The sequence below is a fragment of the Tauraco erythrolophus genome, chromosome 8, assembly GCF_009769465.1.
Source record: "Tauraco erythrolophus isolate bTauEry1 chromosome 8, bTauEry1.pri, whole genome shotgun sequence".
Taxonomy (NCBI): Eukaryota; Metazoa; Chordata; class Aves; order Musophagiformes; family Musophagidae; genus Tauraco; species Tauraco erythrolophus.
Window position 1 is genome coordinate 31,291,390 of NC_141472.1, and position 19,321 is coordinate 31,310,710.

At 46.0% G+C, this 19,321-nt stretch overlaps 1 protein-coding gene across 4 annotated transcripts in view; it reads left to right on the top strand.

Moving 5' to 3' along the window:
* GLI2 (GLI family zinc finger 2) overlaps window positions 1–19,321 on the top strand; it is a 145,516-nt gene that overhangs the window by 69,914 nt on the left and 56,281 nt on the right. For 2 of the 4 annotated variants that reach the window (XM_086615323.1, XM_086615324.1), the window contains exon 2: window positions 8,664–8,769. In XM_086615323.1, the coding sequence (XP_086471449.1) occupies window positions 8,664–8,769 (106 nt within the window). Of the gene's footprint in view, window positions 1–8,663; window positions 8,770–19,321 lie in introns of those variants that run through there. The other 2 variants (XM_086615325.1, XM_086615326.1) reach the window with 2 other exon arrangements.

A 19,321-nucleotide genomic window follows, 5' to 3' on the forward strand; every position in this document is an offset into this window, starting at 1 on the left:
CTTAACAAAGGTCAGATGGTGCACAGGAGGGAGCTGAGGAAAGCTGCCAGGAGCTTCAGGACGGGTTAAACATCAAGACGAACAAGAATATCCTACTTCCATTAGGGCCCGAGTTCGTTTAAGTGTGCCGCATCCTTCTTGAAGTGGGAAGGAAATTTATGGGTAAATTCCTTTGGTGTTGCCTCAAGTTGGCCACGGGGCCATGGGGGAAACTGGCTGAGCTAATCTCACCCCTGTCCCATTTGCAGGAGCCGGCTCACTCCACAGACGCCCACTCCTGCCTACTTGCCCCGCTTTTGGACGTAGCCTGCAGCTCGGCAGTGATGCCTGAATGGAAGAATGGTGGCCAGGCTGAAACGTGTTCCCTGGCTGTGTGGCCACCAGGACCATGTTTCTGCCTGCCATGTGCCAGCTGTGCCCATGTCCTAGGTGAAGGCTGCATAATGGCACCCCTCAGCATCTCCAAAAGACTTTTTCTTTGTTATTCTACCTGAGCTGAAGCAGTACGATCAGCTTTGTAAGAGGATAAACACCTCTGGGCCATCCCCAGGAGGATAGATGGTTGCTGTGATGGCTCACAAGGAGGTTTCTTCTGGGATGCTGGAGAGGGACAGCCTTGCATTCGCGGGGTCTGATGGAAAGGTTTGCTGTGTCTCACAGCTTTTTATAATGGCTTTTGTTACACAGGCAAACCCAGGAATGGGCTTTATTCTGCGTAAAGTGAGCATCCATGTGGGCATCCAAAGCCTGTATCCCCTCGGGAAGCTGGGCGGCCAGCCATTTCTCGCTTCTGGCTGGCAGGGAAATAGATGGCCGCTGGGTCTTTCCATGGTGGTGGGCTGCGTGCAGGGGGCTTCGGCAGTACTGCTGGAGAAGAGGCAAATTTTCTTGGTGTCATCCTCACTGCACCTCAGTTTCTCTGAGTTTCTCTGAGTGTGAAATCACACCGACTGATGCTTTGAGATGTCAGTACAATAATGACTGTTTTGAGACTTTTTTTTGGATGATTTTATAGTTGAAGGGCAACATAATTTTTATTATTTCTTGTTTACTTTTTGCATATCTGCATCCCAGCAAGGCCCCTTCTCCTTCCAACACTCCTACAAGGTATTTGCCATTACCTGAGCCGTTTGTCCATGAGAAGTTAGTGGTGTGCTCTTTATCACTTACCTGAATGGGAAGCTTGGCTTGCTGCACCCAACCCACGGTTAAACTAAGCACGTTGCTTTCTCCAGCATGCTGATGCGCTTTGTCTGAAAGAAGCAGTTTTGTAAATCAGGCTACCATCATCTTTTTTCATTAAGTATGTTAGAACAAGAGAAAGCTGGTTCTGCGTCCTGGATGTATTTGAAAGTGACCTGTAATACTCAGGGTGTGAGAGAGGTCTCCCGTAGGTGAGCTGGTGGGAGCCTGCCTCCCAGTTATCCTTGCTATAAAGTTCATAGTGAGCCAGAATGAGTGTTTAGTCTTGTTTTACCTGTGTAGTTCCTCTTTTATTTTTGTCAAAGCCACTGAGCAAGTAATAAAACAACGTAATAATTAACCAATAATAACTGAAGTATGCTGTATGAAAACCAAACCAAATACTAACAAGCCAAACAAAAGAAAAGCACGCACGGTGCAGCCCTGTTTATAGTGCTGTCTGCTGGAATCATTATACACATTGATATAATAATACTGAGCACTTAATTACCACATCATTTTTAAAGTGCTATATAAACATTAACCAAACCTCTGAGGTAGAGAGGTATTATTATCTCCGTTTTAAAGAGGGGGAATTCTGACAAAGCAAGGTTAGTCGGTGATTTAGTGTCGTGAAGTGAGGCAGCTGGAGGGTGGGAGATGAGGTTGCAGCTCCACGGCTGGTCCGCTGCAATTTTGGAGACAGAAAAGAAGAGCTGCTGAAGCACCTGAGAGAGCTTTTTGTGAAATGCACAGTGCTGCTGTTCGGGGAGGGCAGACACTCCCCCAGACATCATCTTCTACTTAGAAAGTATGTAGATTGGTGTAATTAGCAACCATGTAATTACCCCTTTTTGAGGTAGGCGTGCAGTTGGTGTATTTTGCAAAGTATCTAAACAGCATTAAAGTGAAGCTCTCAAACAAGGGCTCCTGGGGGGCTCAGAGGCAGCTCCTGTAGGCTTGCATGTCAGCTCCTCCTCCTCCCATATCGATCCGTGCAGTGGTTCTGGGAATGGCCTTCCCTGTAAAGCCCTTAATATTCTGGTGGTACATGACTTCATCCACGGAGAATCCCACAGGCGCACCAGTGTGATCTGCTCTGTCATGTTTCTGTGACCCAATTTTCCCCGTTCTTTGTCTCAGACCTTCCCTGACCCCAGGCCTATTATCTCTTCCAATAATTCACTCGGACCGTTATTAATGGTGCATTAACTTTGGCTGCGCTTTCACCAAAGATGTTTTTCTTGTGCTCATTCATTCGCTCAACTCACTTAAACAGCGAGATCATTATTCTGGGGACGTCACACAAACACAAAAACATCTCCCTTGCCGACACCTAGAGCCCTGCAGTGTTTTGCTGGAGGGGCGGCCATCCAAATATAACACTGAAACGCCCAGGAGGGACTATCAAAGGGAGTCAAGTAGCCACACACGCACACTCAGTCACCTGGGGCCAGTTTGCCTCCCCTGCTCACATCCCGAGCGTGCCTGACTGTCCGGGAATGCTCTGGAGCCCACCGAGCCCAGGAGAGCTCTAATGTGAGAACAATCATGGCAGGAAGGCTGGGGAGCAAAGCACGAGCTCCTTTTTGCTGTTTCTAAACAAATCCCATGTTCGGCACCACAGTTGTTAGATGTCAAATGTTAGATGTGGACAAGTAAAATTTGGACTTGAAAAAAAAATAACAAGAAAATGAATGCCACCTCCGATTTAATTCTCACTTGATATGTTGGGCTTCTTTGTGTGATGACTGAGTGAAGGACACCTTTCTTTTTGTTGTATCTTTAACCTTGCCTTTGGGAAGAGAGTAAGATTTGGACATCCAGGAAAAAGTGTGGGCAGCAAGAAGGGCCTTTGTTCCGGAGATGGGGGAAACTAGCAAGTGCCCCTCTCATGTCTTGGAAATTTTCCATGTAGTGCCTAGTGCAGACAGCACTTATTTTCCTATTATTCTTTTCAAACAAGCTGGACCTGGGAAAAAAACCAAAGCACTAGCTGTTGCAAGCTGCCATGCCGCACCAAGCAGTGTCCCACCACCCCAGTAATAGGGATGCGGCCCGTGACAGCACCACGCTGCTGCTGCAAAAGCACTTGTGGACACTCGTCAGCACCTTCTGGGACATCCCCTGCCCATTTTTTTCTCTGTCAGCTGCTTGTGCAAAGCTGCTAATGCCACTGCAGTGCCAGGAGTGCATGAGCTGTTGTCTGGAGAAGTTTTTGTTCTGCTAATCCAAATCAATCCAACTCCCCAGGGCTCTGAAGTGTTTTTGAGATAAAGTTGCAGTTTCTGCCTGCTGTGGTTGAGGTTTGTTGGGGAACCTGCTATTGTTTGGCTGCGTAGACTTGGGCAAGTTATTTTATGTTACCCTGTTTCAGCTCCCCTTGAGGAAAAAAAAGGGCCATGTTTCAAGTCCATGTGTTTGCTTCTCTTGCTAAGGAGAGGTGAAGCTTTGTTAGTCTCTGCAAGGTAGCTTGTGATCCCTTTACGAAAGCTGTGTCCCACGCATCGTTGAAACCATAGGAAATCAAGCCAAAAGGGATCTTAAGAAGTCAGCGTTTGTTTTTCCTCTTTTATAAAATGTTACTTTTTTAGGGATGTTTTTTACAAGTTTGTTGGAAAAGCACTACAAGTACTGCATTATCCAGAGAGCAATCTTTTACTTTTTAACTCAATAAATGACTTTCCCTGTTGATTGCAAAATGGTTGTGCTCTATTTCTCATGGCAAAGGAGCCTGCTCACAGCCAGCAGTGCTTGTTCTCACAGAAGGCTGTTGGACATCTGTAGGAAAACCTCATTTTTTGAGCCCGCCTGATGGCCTGTGCAGCAAGCATGTGCTTTAGATCAAGCGATGGGAGCCCTGTGCCTATTGGATGGTACAGAGGATGCATGAGGGACTTCTCTGGGTGTCTTCCCAGTTGGTCTTGCTGCAGCACCCCAGTTGCAAGTGGGAACAGCCGTCCTTTAAGTGAATGCCAATTTGGGAACATGATTGAAAGTGCAGTAGTTTGGGCTTTTTCCATCTGTGCCTGTTCTGCTGTTGGGGGCTGCTGCCTGTTTCCAGATCTTCCCATTTGTTTGAACCTCTTGGAGGAGGAAGAGCTTTTCAAATTATTTTTGTCCAAGCAAACTGCATTTGAAACCCAATTCAGCGGCGTGGGGTCTGATTTCTTCTGCTTTTTTTTTTTTTTTTTAACAACCACGTGCGTAGGCTGAAGTATTTGGAATGGAAGAAGCTTATTTGACTGTTCCCAGTTCTCCTTTCTGGGCTCAAAAAGAGGCACTGCTGTGAGTGATGTCAAAACGGCTCCTTTGCTCACTACACAAACCCATGCGTGCAGTCTGTGTTTCTCTTGAAGCACAGGTTTATCTGTCGAGATAATGAAAAGCCTGCATCATCCTCCAAAAATGCCTGTTTCTGATGCCTCCCTTTCCAATTCCTGGGATTTTCGGCAAAGAGACATCCCCTTTAAACCTGTGTTTCTGCTTCATATCTTTTCTCTTTGAAGCCGGAGGGTTGGCTGGCCTTTGAATAGACAAGGATGAGAATATAGCGGTGGGAGGTCCGTGTCTTGCTCATAAACCTTGGCCAGAAAATCAGCTCCAACAAGTGGGGACAGGTAGCAGCGTCTTTCCCCTTATCAAACGGCGCAGCGGAGCAGACGCATTCCTGCCTGAGCGGCGGCGGGGTGCGAGGTGGGGCCTCCCTGCTCCACTCTGCCGCCGCACTTCGCCCCAGCAGCTGCCTGCCACGGCCTCCATGAAGAGCCGTGTTATTTCTGTAAGAAACACCCTGTTTTCCTGTCGTCCCTGCCCCTTGGGTGCCACTTTGATTTGTTTTTTGGCTTTTCTCTTGCTTCCACAGGAGCCAGAGAAAACGTTCATCTCTTGTTCCAGTGCTAGGAGACTTTGGGAGGCGCCGTGTCGTGCCTTCGCGCCGCGGCGTATTGTACTGCACAGCTTGGCACGGCACAACTTTTTCCTGGGAGAAAGTTTTCCCCAGGCCTCCTGCTAAACTCTTCCTCTGTGTAAAACGATCATCATTAGCGCTAATTGGGCAGGTTTGGGGTTAAATCTGCAAAGATTGCTTGGGTTTGGTAAATCCTCTGCCACCGCAAAGTAGATAACGCTAAACAAAAGATTGCCTTGATTGGATTAAAGTTGGCAAATTCATTGCCCTAATCATCATATTGCCCTTCTCGTGGCTATTCGGGAATACATCACTATGACTTACTTGAAGTAATTGAATATAATTGTCTTTTTAACTCGTATGTGTTAAACATCCATCTTTGTTAACAGCGTGTGTTGCTGTCCTGCTGCCAACTCGCTGTCCTCTTTGGGAGGGGTGGCAACAAGAAGCAGAGCTGGGCTGACGTTTATGAATTGGTAGTCGATTACCTATAAAACCATTCATTATTTCTGACCAAGCACCTGGAAGAGAATAAAAAGGAACAGCACCAGCCACCGGACCCCGCAGGCTTGGAGCAGGGAGGAAGCCTTGACATGGAATGTGGCAAAGGGACATCACCAAAAACAACCCTTCCCCTCGCCCTCAACAGCAGCAAAGCACAGAGCACGTGGAGGGGTTGGAAATGAGAGCGGCAGAGGAAGAGAGGTGCCCAAGGCAGGGGCACTGCTGCCCCCCCTGTTCTACAAATAGACTGAAATGCTAAAAAACAAACCAACGGTGCCAGTGGGAGGGAAGGAAGTTCATGGAATTTTTTCTCCCGTTAATAATCAGAGATGTGAGGAGGGAGAAATTCTCTTCATATGTCGTTTTTATACCGACAGATAGCTAGGAAAGGAGGCCAGGCAGCAAACACCTCGTGTTTTCTTTTCCCCAGCTCTCCTGAGTGACAGGGAAAGATTCTTTTAGCACAAAATTTCCAACGTTACCTCAGCAATCAATCATTTAGAAATGCAGTTACAAAATAAAACATAACTGCCCTGGGTTTTAAGAGATCCAGATTGACCTATTGCTCTTAATGGTTTCGTTGTTATTAGTGAATTGAACTGGTCCAGGGAATGGGCCCAAGGATTAAGATATGACTCTCTGTATTGTTAAAACATTACCACGATGCCCAGCGCAGATTTAGCCCATGTCAGCTTGCACTTTCCTGCAGTTTGGGGGTTCCCTGGATCTGCCCGTGACAGGCAAAGTGGCCACCCTGTTTTGGGAGGTTCCCTGTAGGGATGCCAGCTGGGCTGTGTAGGTTGGCCCCAGGACCGCGGAAGAGTTGGGTTTATTTATATGGCATAAATACGGAGTGAGCACTGCAGGAAGCCCAGCTTCGGGGCTCAGGCTGGGAGAGATGTTTGTGTTGTCTGGCAGAAAGATGTCTGTGCAGGGATAGTTGATTTTGTGACCGTGCTTGGTGTGTCACGATGTAAAACCTCCTTGCCCTGCTGCCTCTGGTCCCCACGGCAGCCATGGGCTGTGGTTGTAGCAGTGTCCCCGGGGAGGAGGGCAGCAGCTCCAGGTGCCTGACAGCCCTCACAGCATTTTGGGCTGAGCGTGGTTTGGGGAGACCAAAGGCTGTACGGTGCTACGTGAGCAGGGGACGGGGTGTGACGACTGAACTCTGCTGCATTTCTGACCTGGAAAAACACTGGCTGCCTCTTAAAACGAAGGCTCCTTACAAGTGTCCGTATGTAAGAGATCATCCCTAGCCAGGACAGTTAAAGGGTGAATCTTCCTCTTGCCAAAGTAAATCCTAAAGGATGCAAGTTTATTCTCTTCCCTGAGCTGCTTTTGGGAGAGGAGGGGAGGAGAGCAGAGGAGGGGAAGGCAGTTAACAGTTACCCTACTGTGTCCTGACATTAGGCGAGCTGCAAAAATGCTCCCAGTGTATCAGGTTGTGTGCGGTGCCAGCCCTTCGCTGGAGCACGGAGAGCAAGTCTGCTGCGGAGCATTAAATACTTTCCACCCCGACTACCTTAGCTTAACGCCTTTCAGCAGAGTTGGCAGGAGGGTTGTTTTTGTGTAGTCTCTCACCTCTCCCGGCAGCCTGGCTGACGCGCCTGTGCCGCGCTCTGCTCAGGGATTGTACGTTGCAATGGGAGTAGGAGCTTCAGATCCTCTTGCTGATATGCCAGGGAAGACGCATACGGGGATTTCATGCAGGCTTTGCGCGACGGACCCAAAAGGAGCACAGCCTCGCCGGACGGAGTCGGCGTAGCTCTGTTGCAGCTGGAGTCACAGATGTGAAAGGCTGAATTTTGAGTCTTTCCTAGGAAAGAGTTTGGCAATTATCGGAGTTTGCTGAGCATCAGTGAGAGACTTGGCCCAAGCTTTGACACTTTGGTTTCGGATGGCGCTTCCCCACTCTACAGAGAGATGCTACCTGTCGCGGAGGCAAGTCACGGTGAAATCCTGAGTGCAGACTGGATTTTGAAATGCTCAGTTGGGAGGTTGGTTTTGTGTTGCTTTTAGTCTCCAGTTAGACAGAAAGGCCAAGAAGCCAGAGAGGGAATGGAAGACCTGTGACAAAATTAAGTAATCTTTAATGAAGAACTTCTGACTGTTTGTAAAGCCAGAGCAAGACCAGCCTTTTATCTTTAAGCCGATTGCTGGTAGAAATCTAGAAAGCAGCATCATTACAGACGCAATGAGCCCTATTGGAGGACGATTGTACGGTATCGTTATTGAGGCTCTGCTAATTGTATTTCTTTAGCTTCTGTAATTTTAGTGGGAAAGGCCCAGGCAGCTAGGCAGAGTTGTCGGGGGGTGGCATGGAGAAATAACTTGATGAATTTTCCATCAGCTCGACTCGCTCAAATATTCTCACCGTTCACTTTTGGGGTCAATAATAAATATTAAAACCTGTAGATTTAACAAGTCAATGTAGGTGTTCTCTGCCTTTTGAGACCACTTTATCTTTCCATCAAAGATGAAACAAGCTCCTCAAATGAATAAAAAATAGGGCCTCAAGTGATTACAAGTGAGAGCAATTTGGGCTCCTCTCTCAGAACCTGGCAGTAGGCACTTTTGAGCCTCTTCTGACTGCCTAGACGGTCTGTATTACTGCGGCTCTCACCGTTATATTTTTAGGTAAATATTTCCAACCTGTGTGTACAGACCTTCAGGAAAGGTGTTTGCTGCCACTCCAGGCATGAGGGACGGCACAGGTCTGGATCCCGCCAGGCTCTGTTGAGTCTGATTTGCGTTGCAAGTCTAGTTTTCCTTGGTGCTTCCTATAATCTCCTCAAGTTCAAAGAGCGCTTAGCTGCTTGTCTTTGTCAAAAACCCTGTTGGAGATCTTTTATGTCAAAGATGTAGGATTTCTCTGCATGACTTTGATTATTTATTCATTCCACTTCTCTGGTGTATGATAGCACTGATATCATGAAGACCCCTTGTCTTGCACTGCTCTTGCTCTGAAATTCATGGAGGTTTAGTGCCTTTGAAATTGTTTTAAAAGGAAAGGAAAAGTTTTTGAAGTCCCTTTTTTTTTTTTTTCTTCTTCTATTCCCCTCAACAGTGCCGCAGCACATTTTTCCAGCCTTCCACGCTCCTTTGCCAATTGACATGCGCCACCAGGAAGGACGATACCATTACGAACCTCACTCTATCCACGCTATCCACGGGTAAGTCTTGCACCTCCGCTTCCATGCCTTGCTAAAACATTGGCCGCCCGCGATATGCTGAATTTTGTTGCTAAGGTCCCAGGAACTCGCTGCCTTCCAGCAGGCTGACCCCGCCGACCACCCCCTGCCCCACGGTCCCTGTCCGGTGGAAATACTGACCTGTCTGACAGGAGTGCTCTACTGCTATGTTAAACCTATAGCAGTGCTGTGTAGCAGCAGGATGGAAGTGCAGGGCTTCTGCGTCATTATCCAGCTGAGGTCCAGGGGACAGGCTCGACTTGTGTTTTTGCACCTCTGGTATTTGTCACATCACACCGTGCCTGGGTCGTTTCTGGCACCATCTTGGTGAAGACCCAGCACTGCTCCCTCCTTTTGGAGACCTCGCGTACCGTTTCTCCCTGCCTGGCAGTCAGCGGGATGTCAGGGAAAGGCTGCCAGGAATATTGTAATTTACTTTGGTTTCACCAGATGATGGCCTGGACAGGCTGGCTGGTGTCAGCGGTAATAAGGCAAGTCCTTATGTGGATGTCCCTGTCTACACGTGAATGTCCATGTGTGCTCTGAAGAGGCAGGACCCTGGGTTTCAGTGGTGACGTCCCCGTAAGGGTCCTCCCTCGCCAGGGCAGCTGATGGCCAGTCAGCACAGGCACCAGTCAGGGATTGTACCCTGAGAGTGGGAGTTGTGGTTAATCTCCTCATCCAGGACATGACAGCTCAATAGTCCTTGACACCTTGGAGAATGTGTTTGGGTTCACCTACTGAAAGCTAAGACCAGGGCAGGGAAAAAGGAGCCAGCAGAGATGTGAGCAGAGGCTGTAGTGACTGTGTGGTCGGGAGGGTTTCTCCTCATCTCTGAAACACGCCGTGCCCGTGGGAGGTGAGGAGCATTCTGATGGGTTTGGTGGTCCCACGGCTGCCCTGAAATCCCTCAACCTGCGACTATAACGCAGGGCTCAGCCATCGGCTGAGGAACAGGTCCCAGGGCACTCGCTATTGGGGAACCCGTAAGGGCTGGAAATCTTTTTCAGGAAGAGCAAGGGAAGAACAAATAGGGCTCATCACTTAAAAACTTTCATTTGATCTCTCTGTTGACTCTAGATCCCTGCTGCGGCCTCGCTGTCCGGCCGGGGTCAGTGCTCACGCGGCTTTGCAGGGGCTGTTTATAGAGCTGTACTTTTTCTGGATAGGTGTGAGTGGGGGAACAGCCGCCGGGAGGCAAGGAGCGCAGACAGCGGCAGCCGGGAGATCTGTGGAGTCCCACGGCTACCAGGGCTTTATTCCGCTTCCAAAATGCTGCAGGAAAAAAACAATAGGGCATTCCCCTGGATCCTACCAGAAGACAAGTTGTTGTCTTTTTGACTGGCAGTCAGTTCGACTAGATGTTTAAAGGGGCAGAGCAACTCCTTCCATGCTGTGCACAAAGGGGAAAAGACAGAGCAGGTTGCTAACATGGGAGCTTGTGGGGGCTGGGAAGGCCGGACAAAATAGTGCTGGTCTTGCATGCAAGTACATGCAAAAATTGTAGAAAAGAGAAAGATTAATAAAAAATATACTGGGAGATGGTTAATAAGCCAGCACTCTGGCTAATAAAGCACATACTGACTTCTGAAAGGGGCAACATTCAAAACAGCAGTTAGAACAGAGGATGGTGGATGCTCGGATGTTTGGCACCAGGTTATTTGTGTGCCCTGCTCAGTGCTCTCCTTCACCCCTCGCAGGAAGGATAGGGTGTGCTGTGTCTGCAGCGGCTTCTTCAGTGGCGTCATGGAGCAGGGTCTTCTCCAGAATGCAACTGAGAGCTCGCCAGCTGGTGCCTCGTACCTGTGAATCATAACACTCAGTGATGGGAGACAGTATTTTGTCGTATTGGGGTTTTCCAACTGATCAAGCCTGGCCAGGTGTACAGTGCTGGCAGATCAGATTTTGGTTCATCTGTGCCAATATTAATAATCCACTGTCTTAGCAGTGACCACATTTGTCTGTCAGGGGAACCAAGAGTGTCCTGCTTAGTAGTTGGGTAGAGTTGTTGATAAATACTTATTGCCTTTCTGCTTCGCAATCCTTCACTTTTCCAGCAGCATCTCATACAAAAACGACTTGTGAGGTACTGGAGAGAAAACTTGGTTGTTGGTCTTAGAAGAAGAAACAGTTTTCTTTGAAACATTTGATAAGATTAGTTTTACTACCTGGGTATTTCACTGAAAGTTGCCTTTGCGGCTGGTGAAGCACCAAAGCTGAGCAGCCAACTGCTTCTGGTCCGTGGGGTTTTTTTAGGGTCAAGGGAATGCCACTTTTGTTCAGCTTTTTTCCAAGCACCCTGGACTACAGCACAACCACACCAAGAAAATTCTCACCAGCTGTGGAGTTAGTCTTTCAATCATTTTTTCTCTTTCAATTTAATCTGCAAATGTCTTAACCTCATCTCCTGCCCTTTACTTTTCTAGTTTTTGTTCTACTTTTCTTTTGTCTTCCTCTTCTCTCCTCCGGTCTCTGCTCTGGAGATTATAACATAGTGCTCACCCTCCTTGCTGGACAATGTCTGGTGTGAAATCATCCAGAACACGGTAGTGAAGCTGGGCTAGAGCATGCATAGACGTTGCGCGTCTCTTGTTCAATAGGCTGGGTGGACTCTGCAGGCACAATCAAGCCTCTAGAAGTTTGAACTCTGTCCTGGTGGTGCAGAAATCCATCTTTCTGTTTAAAGTAAACAACTCTAAAAAAAAAAAAAAAAAAAAGATGTGCATATTTTCCCTCTAGAAAATTACGGTAAATGTTTGGAAGAAAAATTGTGTCACTGAGTTTTGGCTTTACGATTAATGTGACCGGTGCCTGACAGAGAGCCCCCAATTCATCAAGCCCACATTCTAGCTGTCTGCTGTCTTGCAGGTACCAAATTTATCTAATTGCATGAACGTTGCACAGCAAATTAAGTGTAGTCTCATTTGTTGCTAACTATGGGGTCTTGTTTTCTGCCTGCTGCATTATGTCAAAGGGTTGTTTCTTGATCGCTCGATGTGACATGGCGGTGCATTGCCCTTCATCACTGTTTACATGCGGCCTAATGAGAACATACGTCATTTTATCCTAACGGGAAGGAACTCACCTGCAAGGCTCTCTTGAGCAGGACCACTTGTGAGACTCTTTTCTTGAGAATATGGTTGAGAATATGAAAAACTCAAGTAATAAAAGATCCACATACCAAGACAGGGGCCTGAAAGGTTCGTTGCATTTCTGCTCACTGTTGTCACTCTTTATCTCCAAGTCATTTCCTTTTTAAACAGCATGACAAAAAATTTTTGGGGCTTGAGTCTTCTTCCAAATTACTGAACATTTATTGTATACGTCCAGAAGCTGGTCATGTTGGTATTGCCTTGAAATATAGTTCTAGAAACTTTTTTCTGAGGTAAAATAGTGTTTCTCCAGTCATTGGCGTAACTCACTTTTCTGTACAACCTCCGTTGGTTTTATTTATTTAGTAATACACCACTCTTTCCCTTTTTTACATCTTTTTTCGGTTTTAAGAACAATTTGGCAGAATCATGGTGCTTGCTTGGCTAGTCTAGAAAAACAAAGTGTCTTATTCAGGTGATCCTTGAACTCTGCAGTGGAAACCAACAGGAATATTGTGGCTTCAAGGCATCGTCCTGCATTCTGATGCTTGTGAGCTTATGGTCATATGGAGGATGGGAGGACAGGCAGGATTGGAGCCCAGTGGACACTGAGAAAGGATGTAATGCAGAATAGAATAAAACCGAGTATGGGACAAAATCTCTTCCAGGACTGTATAGTTAGAGTAGAATGAATAAAGGAAATTGTATCAGTACGTATAAATTTTATGAGGTACCGCTTCCACAAAGCAACATTGTTTAACATTAAAGTTGCAAAATACTGCACGCAAAAGCTAAGAAATGACAGAAAAATAAATTTGCAGATTCTGACTCATTTTATATGCCATTGCGATAATGCATTAGATTACACAGCCACATACTGTTTTTCCTTGGGATCCTCGCCTCTCCCGCAGCACAGGATGGCCCAGGCTCTGTGGAAGAGCGATGGTGGGTGTTACATGTATTTCCTGCATGCAGCTGTTACTGATTTGTCAGAATTTCACTCTGCAGCACTGGTTGTAGGCAGAACATAGATCGGTGTTACCGGAGTGAGAGTTGTCAGCCAGGATGTTTTCAGCAGGTTCAAAGTGGAACCAAATTCACTTCAGAAGTTAGAGCAGGTCCTTTTCTAACAAAGGGGATATTTCATATTTTAGTGAGCTTCTTCACAAAAGCTTACTCCACTGGGGCCCAGCCTCTGCAAGAACTCCCTCTCCTTTAAACCAAGGGGACTCTTAGCATCAGCTTTGCAAGATCAAGCCCTTGACTACAGAGGAAAGCTGCTGGCAGAGACAGCAAGTGATTACTGATAGCTCCCTCCACTCCCCACTTTTAGGTGTGCTTAGCTACTCTCAACTTTTTTTTTTTTTTTTAAATACAACAAAAATAACTAAAAACTCCTTAGCTCAGCTTAAAAGTCCCTGCCAATGCAAGAGCCTTCAGGGCTAACCCTTGTAAACAGCATGCCTAGGCTTGACTCAGCAAGAAGCTTTTTAACAGTAGCTCCTAAACTGTGGTTAAAACCCATCAGGCATTACGCAGTGTAACAAACAAAAGCAGCCTTGTTTTTCTACCGACATCCTGGTGGTGTTTCGGGATGCAGTTCTGACATTGTTTATTAACAAAATATTGGTTTTGCTCTTCTATCCGCACACAAAAATAGTAAAAAAAATCCTGGAGCTGATAGTCACAAATTCCATGGCTTTCATGAGGACTGAGTTGTCCCAAAGACCTAAACATAGAGCAGACTCCGTCTCCATGATAATGTGGAGTTGCCCTTAATTTCCCTCTGGTAGGGATTTTATCTGGTTTAATCGTGGATCTTCCTCCGTTTCCCTGAGATCTTAATATATTACAGATTTCCCTGATATTCAGCCTACACCTTCTTTCTTTATCTGATCCTATTACTCCTCCTTGTTGAAGTTTGTTTTCTTTTTACTATGTTAAAAATTACAGAATACCTTTTCAGGACCAGTTCCAATGTTCCCGAGCTGTTTATGCAGGGTAATTCACAGGCGGGAAAGGTGGCTGTTAAACTTTTTGTTATAAAAAACCTATGTCTCAAGTGTTTACAAAGTTACCAAATTTAATGTCGAACCCAAGATTTTCCCTGTTGGATATCTCTTTCAGGCTGATTTTCTCTTTCCTTTGTTGTTTTTGTGAGATTCAGCCAAGGGAGGCCAAGGGAGGTTAAGGGAAAATATGTTGTTTAGCCATACAAAAAATAATCATCATCTTATAACTGCGCTTTGAGAAACACTAGTGTCTCTTGCTTTAGAGGTCGAATCTGCTATTGTCACAGATGTGCCTTCTGGTGTTCCTATTTTTAAAAACTAACCAAAACCACCCCCCTCAATTTTGCCAGATTGAAATCCTTTGAAAAATCTCAGTTCCAGCGTACTCAGTGAAAGGGGTGTCAGAGTTTTGCAGCAAAATTTTCCGAGCACCCCCGTGGCCCTGACCACGCTTCAGTGGAGTCCTGCCAGGGCTTTCCTGCCAGTGCTCCGCATTTTCTGCCGGGGGCTCTCGGTCGTCCCCTCTACCCGGGAGGATTCGTGACCACAGCTGATGGCAGAGGGAAGCCAGTTGCATCGTAAGCTCGCGGAGGCGCCTGTGTGAGTTATCGGTGTGCGCAAAGTGCCTTCGGTTAACCTCCGCGGGACATGGCTCCCACGAGGCTGCAGCTGTGATCCCATCAGGCGGTTTGGGATGGGACCCCAGGTGATGTTCATTCGTGCAGCAAGGACGCCGCTCGGTTGAGCCACAGAACGTACACGCCAATAAAACCTGTGTGTTTTCGTATTTACTTTGCTACCGGAGTAGAAAATCTTTGGCAGGTCGTGATTGATGGTACTGTGCTGCTTTGGAGATAGAGCGAGCTCCCTCCGGAGTCAAAGCAAACAGCTGCTCAGAGAGGCCTTCTTATGTGTTTTGCAAAGTTTTACGACTTTCACCAAATAGATACATTGCTCATTTGGGAAACAGGTTTGGGGGCTCCCACATCCAATTTATTCTGTCCCCTTCTTTCCCACATGCTTCTTTTATTTATTTAAGAAAATAAGAACATGGGAGTAAGCAATGGTTTGCAGAGGCTGGTCCCCTCCAGAAGGCTGGTCAAACCTCTCCCTGGCCTGTAATTAGCAGGAGTGTGTTGCTTTTAGGTGGCTCTTTGTTAACATACAGTAGGTGATTTGGGGGACTACCAATACCGATCTCGCTGTAAAACTACCAGGATTAATACTTGCTGGTCACTTCATCCATTTCCAGGAGACCACAGATTAAATACTGAGCTGCTGCTGTCCTGTTCTGGGAGCTGGAAAAATTACTTTAATTTTATCTGCGCCTTAGTTTTCTCATCTCTAAAATGCCATTATGGTAGTAACCACCCTCCTGATGTTTTGAGAGCTAAGAAAAGTCAGGTAGTCTGCGACTCGTTCAGCTCCCCAGAAGGGGCTTGTGGCGTGTTTTCAGCCATCAGGAAATAAGTACAGAGCACTATCTACCTGTGTAGAAGCTGAGAAGGTATATGCTTAACATCTTCTTACCTCAGTTGCAGGACAGGCTGATCAGGTCTTCTCAAAATGGGGCAGACATAATCCAAAACACTCATCAGGGCTAGAATGTTTCTGTAGGTTTTTCCAATCTGATAAACTATTCTCCGGGGAAAAAACCCAACCAAACAAACACAAAACCCCACAGCTTTCTCTTTTAAATCTATTAACAATTTTAAAGCATTTTTCTTTATGAGAGAGATTTGCACGTCTAGGCCGTTCCTTAAATTGAGGATAGTTTCATCATGTGTGTTTAGTTAAATAACCTTCGGAATACTTTGAAAAACTCAAACCTGAAGTCCTGAGGGACCTGAAGGTGTGTGGTTTCAGAGTCACTAAGCTATGCAATAAGACGCAGATCGGGCTAAGAAACATTTGATTGGATCTTCAGTTTCTGAATGCTGGCATCATCGCACTGGAGTGAGGGGCCTCGGTGAGCTCAGATGGAGTCATGCCCATTAGCACTCCGTGAAGATCTGGGCCACTGAGCTGCTGGTGCTGTGACACCACAACTTACTGAATGAAAAACTACAGCTCTAATTTAGCCTAATCACCATCAGAAGTGTAGAAATGGCTAGGAGGTTTTAGCATCGAGAACAAGAGCCTGATCTCAGAGGTCTCTTATGTAAACCTCTGGCATGTGTTCGTTTAATATGATGTCACTTTGTAATCCACCATTGCTTTTAAATGTCATTCTCAGAGCTTCATGTCAGCAAGTCTTAAGTGATAATCCCTTTGCTTACCTCACTTCATAGTACATTAAAAGTGACTTCATGCTTCCACCTTATCCACTGTTAAGCTTGTGCTTTAGGAAAAATTTATTTGAACTCTATTCTCCCGCTGCTTTCTAAACAGTTTCTAAATGGAGAGTGCAGGTCTTTCAGAAACTATCTCAATGGTATTGCCATTCTCCATTGCTTTCAGCATCCTGTGAAAATGGATAAACGTTCAGTGTCAATCTCCTGCCCTTTTAAACTCCAGTGTTCCAAATTTGTTTCCCGAGTTTTCTCTTGGCTAAATGTGGAGCACTGCCCCTCCTGGCCTCTCCTTTGTCTTAATCCTAAATAAATCTCTTCTCTAGATGGTGTTTCACTGGCTTCTTAAAGTCATGAGGATGAGAGATGATGACCTGTTGCCGTGTTTTGCTCCTGTGCAGCACTTTCTCCTGTACAGCACACCGGTGTGCGGGTTCCCCCTTTCTGGTCCTGTATCTCCTGGTTGAACTTTTACTCAATCCTGTAGCAAACTCTTTCTCAGTATAAAAAGCTCTCCATGCAGTTTGCCTTCCTAGTCCACCCTCCTTTTTTTCTCTCCCTGAATTTCACTCTTCTGCTCCAAGCACACCTCCTTGTGTAACACGTCCCTCCAGATACTTGCTGCATGTTGTCATCTCCTTCCTGCCCGCACTAATGAACTGGCCAGGCTGCAGACTGCAGCATATACTCAAATATCAATCTGCTCAGCCTCCTCGTTTTCACTGTGTTTCTCTGAAATCTTTCCAGTGTGTGTGGAGATAAATGGACAAAACCCATCCATCCCATTGGCTTGTGAAAAGAAGCCTGTGGCACATCACTTTTCAGGTGCTGCTTAATCTGGGTTCCCAGCTACCAGTGGCCATGGGAAGCAAATAACACAAGGTGCCGAGAGATAAAAACTAATGGCAGGAATGCTGGCTTGTGATACTGGAAGAAAAATGTAGGATTTTTTAATGTCCATATGGAGTGGAAATTTTAAAATCTCATCCAAAAGTTCCCCCCACGCAATAAAGAGCAGAGAAGTCAATTTATCCTGGAAGGATGAAGGGCTGAGTCAACTCTGCTGGGATTAGAACATGTGGTTCAAGGGATCCTAGGTATTTTGGGTCTGATTCTCAGACCACCCAGATGGCTGAGGGGAAATTAAAAAAAAAAAAAAAACTAAGGAAAAAAGGACCCTATTTGGGAGAATTGTGGATCTGGATACCCTGCCTGCAGCTAACACTGTGCACACAATTCTGCACAAACCAAAGGGCAGAACTGGGTGCTGTTACTCTGGCAAATGTCAGATCTGCAGAGAGGTCCTTTGGGAATGTGTGCATTTACGTGAGCTTTCTAGATCCCTGGCTTTGACACTAAACCACGTATGTATGTTTTTCTTCTGTGTGCCAGACCGTTTTGAGAATCGGTGATTTTACACAGTTTTCTGCCTTGGAGGCTTTTCATGCCTGTTCTTTTATGTTTCACCGTTGATATTAAATAGACAACTAACAGAGCTAAAATGTAGAGCGTTACTGAAGGGTCAAATTTTAAAAAGTGCCTGTATGATTTCAGATCATACATCACCCCCTGTATTGGGTCTGGCTAACACCATTATTTTGAAAGCGGGTGTTGTGGGTCTCAAAATAATGTTGCCCCTTAGGGCTGGCTTGTCAAGCAGTGGTGATGTAAAGGCACAGCAGGTTTCTCAAACGTACTGGATCTCAGTTAATGTCCCACTCCCCCAACATCCTTTGAAACTCAGGACCCCAAAGTCAGCCCTAGGAAAGGTTTAAGTTCCTAAAAATTAAGAAAATGGCTAGAATGGAGTTAAGAAACACAAGCATGTTAATGAGGTGGTTTGTGCGTACTTGGAGTCCAGCGTATGCATCCAAGTCATACAGCTCTTGTAGGATCAATGGGGATGTTTTCTGTCCTATCTCCTCTCTGTTGTAGGATCATGCACATGGCCAATCTTGTGGGAGGATGTGCTGTGGAAAGAACATATTCAAGGTTTAGTTGCGATCAGTTGGCCAGACTCCACTTCAAGAGCAAGTTTACTGCATTCCCTGCGCTCAGTTTATGGGCATGTATGGGGCTGGATTTTAATATATTTGATCCTGGTAACTGGTAGTGAAACCAGGAGACTGTGAGCCTTTCAATGACTTTTTTTTTTTTTTTTTTTTTTTTTTTAAGCTGATACTTGACGGGGGGGATGCTTTACAGCATGACATGAGCCCGGGAAGTAGAAGCTATCCTTTTGCACCCCCTGGGGAGCAGAAGGACCTGTACCATGGTCTCCCTGCTGCTCAGTGCCTCCTGTTATATTAAATGTGAGAGTTAGGCTCCACCACCACCACCTCCTGCCCTTTCTATGAGTGCTTCTTTCATACAGGTGGAGCCTCCTCACAGCAGAGGTATTTCTTCCTGCCATAACTCATTTTATCTCTCTCTCTTACACCTCTCCCTACTCTGTACCTGTGTACCCAAGTCACTTATAACAGCATCTGGGTGCAGTCGGGCATGCCTGAAAAAATATGCTAGAGCTGTATGAAATGAAGTCACATTGAGCTTTTTGAGTTTAAGTCTCTCTGAGAAATAAACGTGTGTTCCTAAATCCTGTAAGAGCCTTTGAAATATTTCAGTTTTGATCCTGTAAAAGCATCCTGAAGAAGAATTTGTCTTATTTGTCCTCTCACCCCTTCACGAGGGGCTTTCCTAGCTTGGTTCTAGGGCTACTTACACGGCTTTTGATTTGCAAACCAGCTGCAGGACATGGTACCTGCTGATTAAATGCTTCATCTGGAAGCTTCTTAAGATCCCACAGAGTAACCACACATCCCAAATTACCACTGGTAGAGGAAAGACTACCGGAGTGTGGTTAATGCATTAAAAATAGGAAAGTTTACAGCTGCATTAGGGCAATGTTCTTACATGCGTATTCTTGTTTGAGACTATTTGTCTTCACTGTGAGATAAAACACTTGATTTCATATACTGTCTTTCATTCCAACTCAAGTGCAGCACGATATTTTACAAGGGAAAAACGGCATTGTAGATTACAAAAAGCAAGGTGTAGAAAGATAGTATGGTGAAGGAATTAACACATTCAGTCATCAAATCAGTGAATGAAAGGAAGATCAGTCTAATGGAGATTAGCA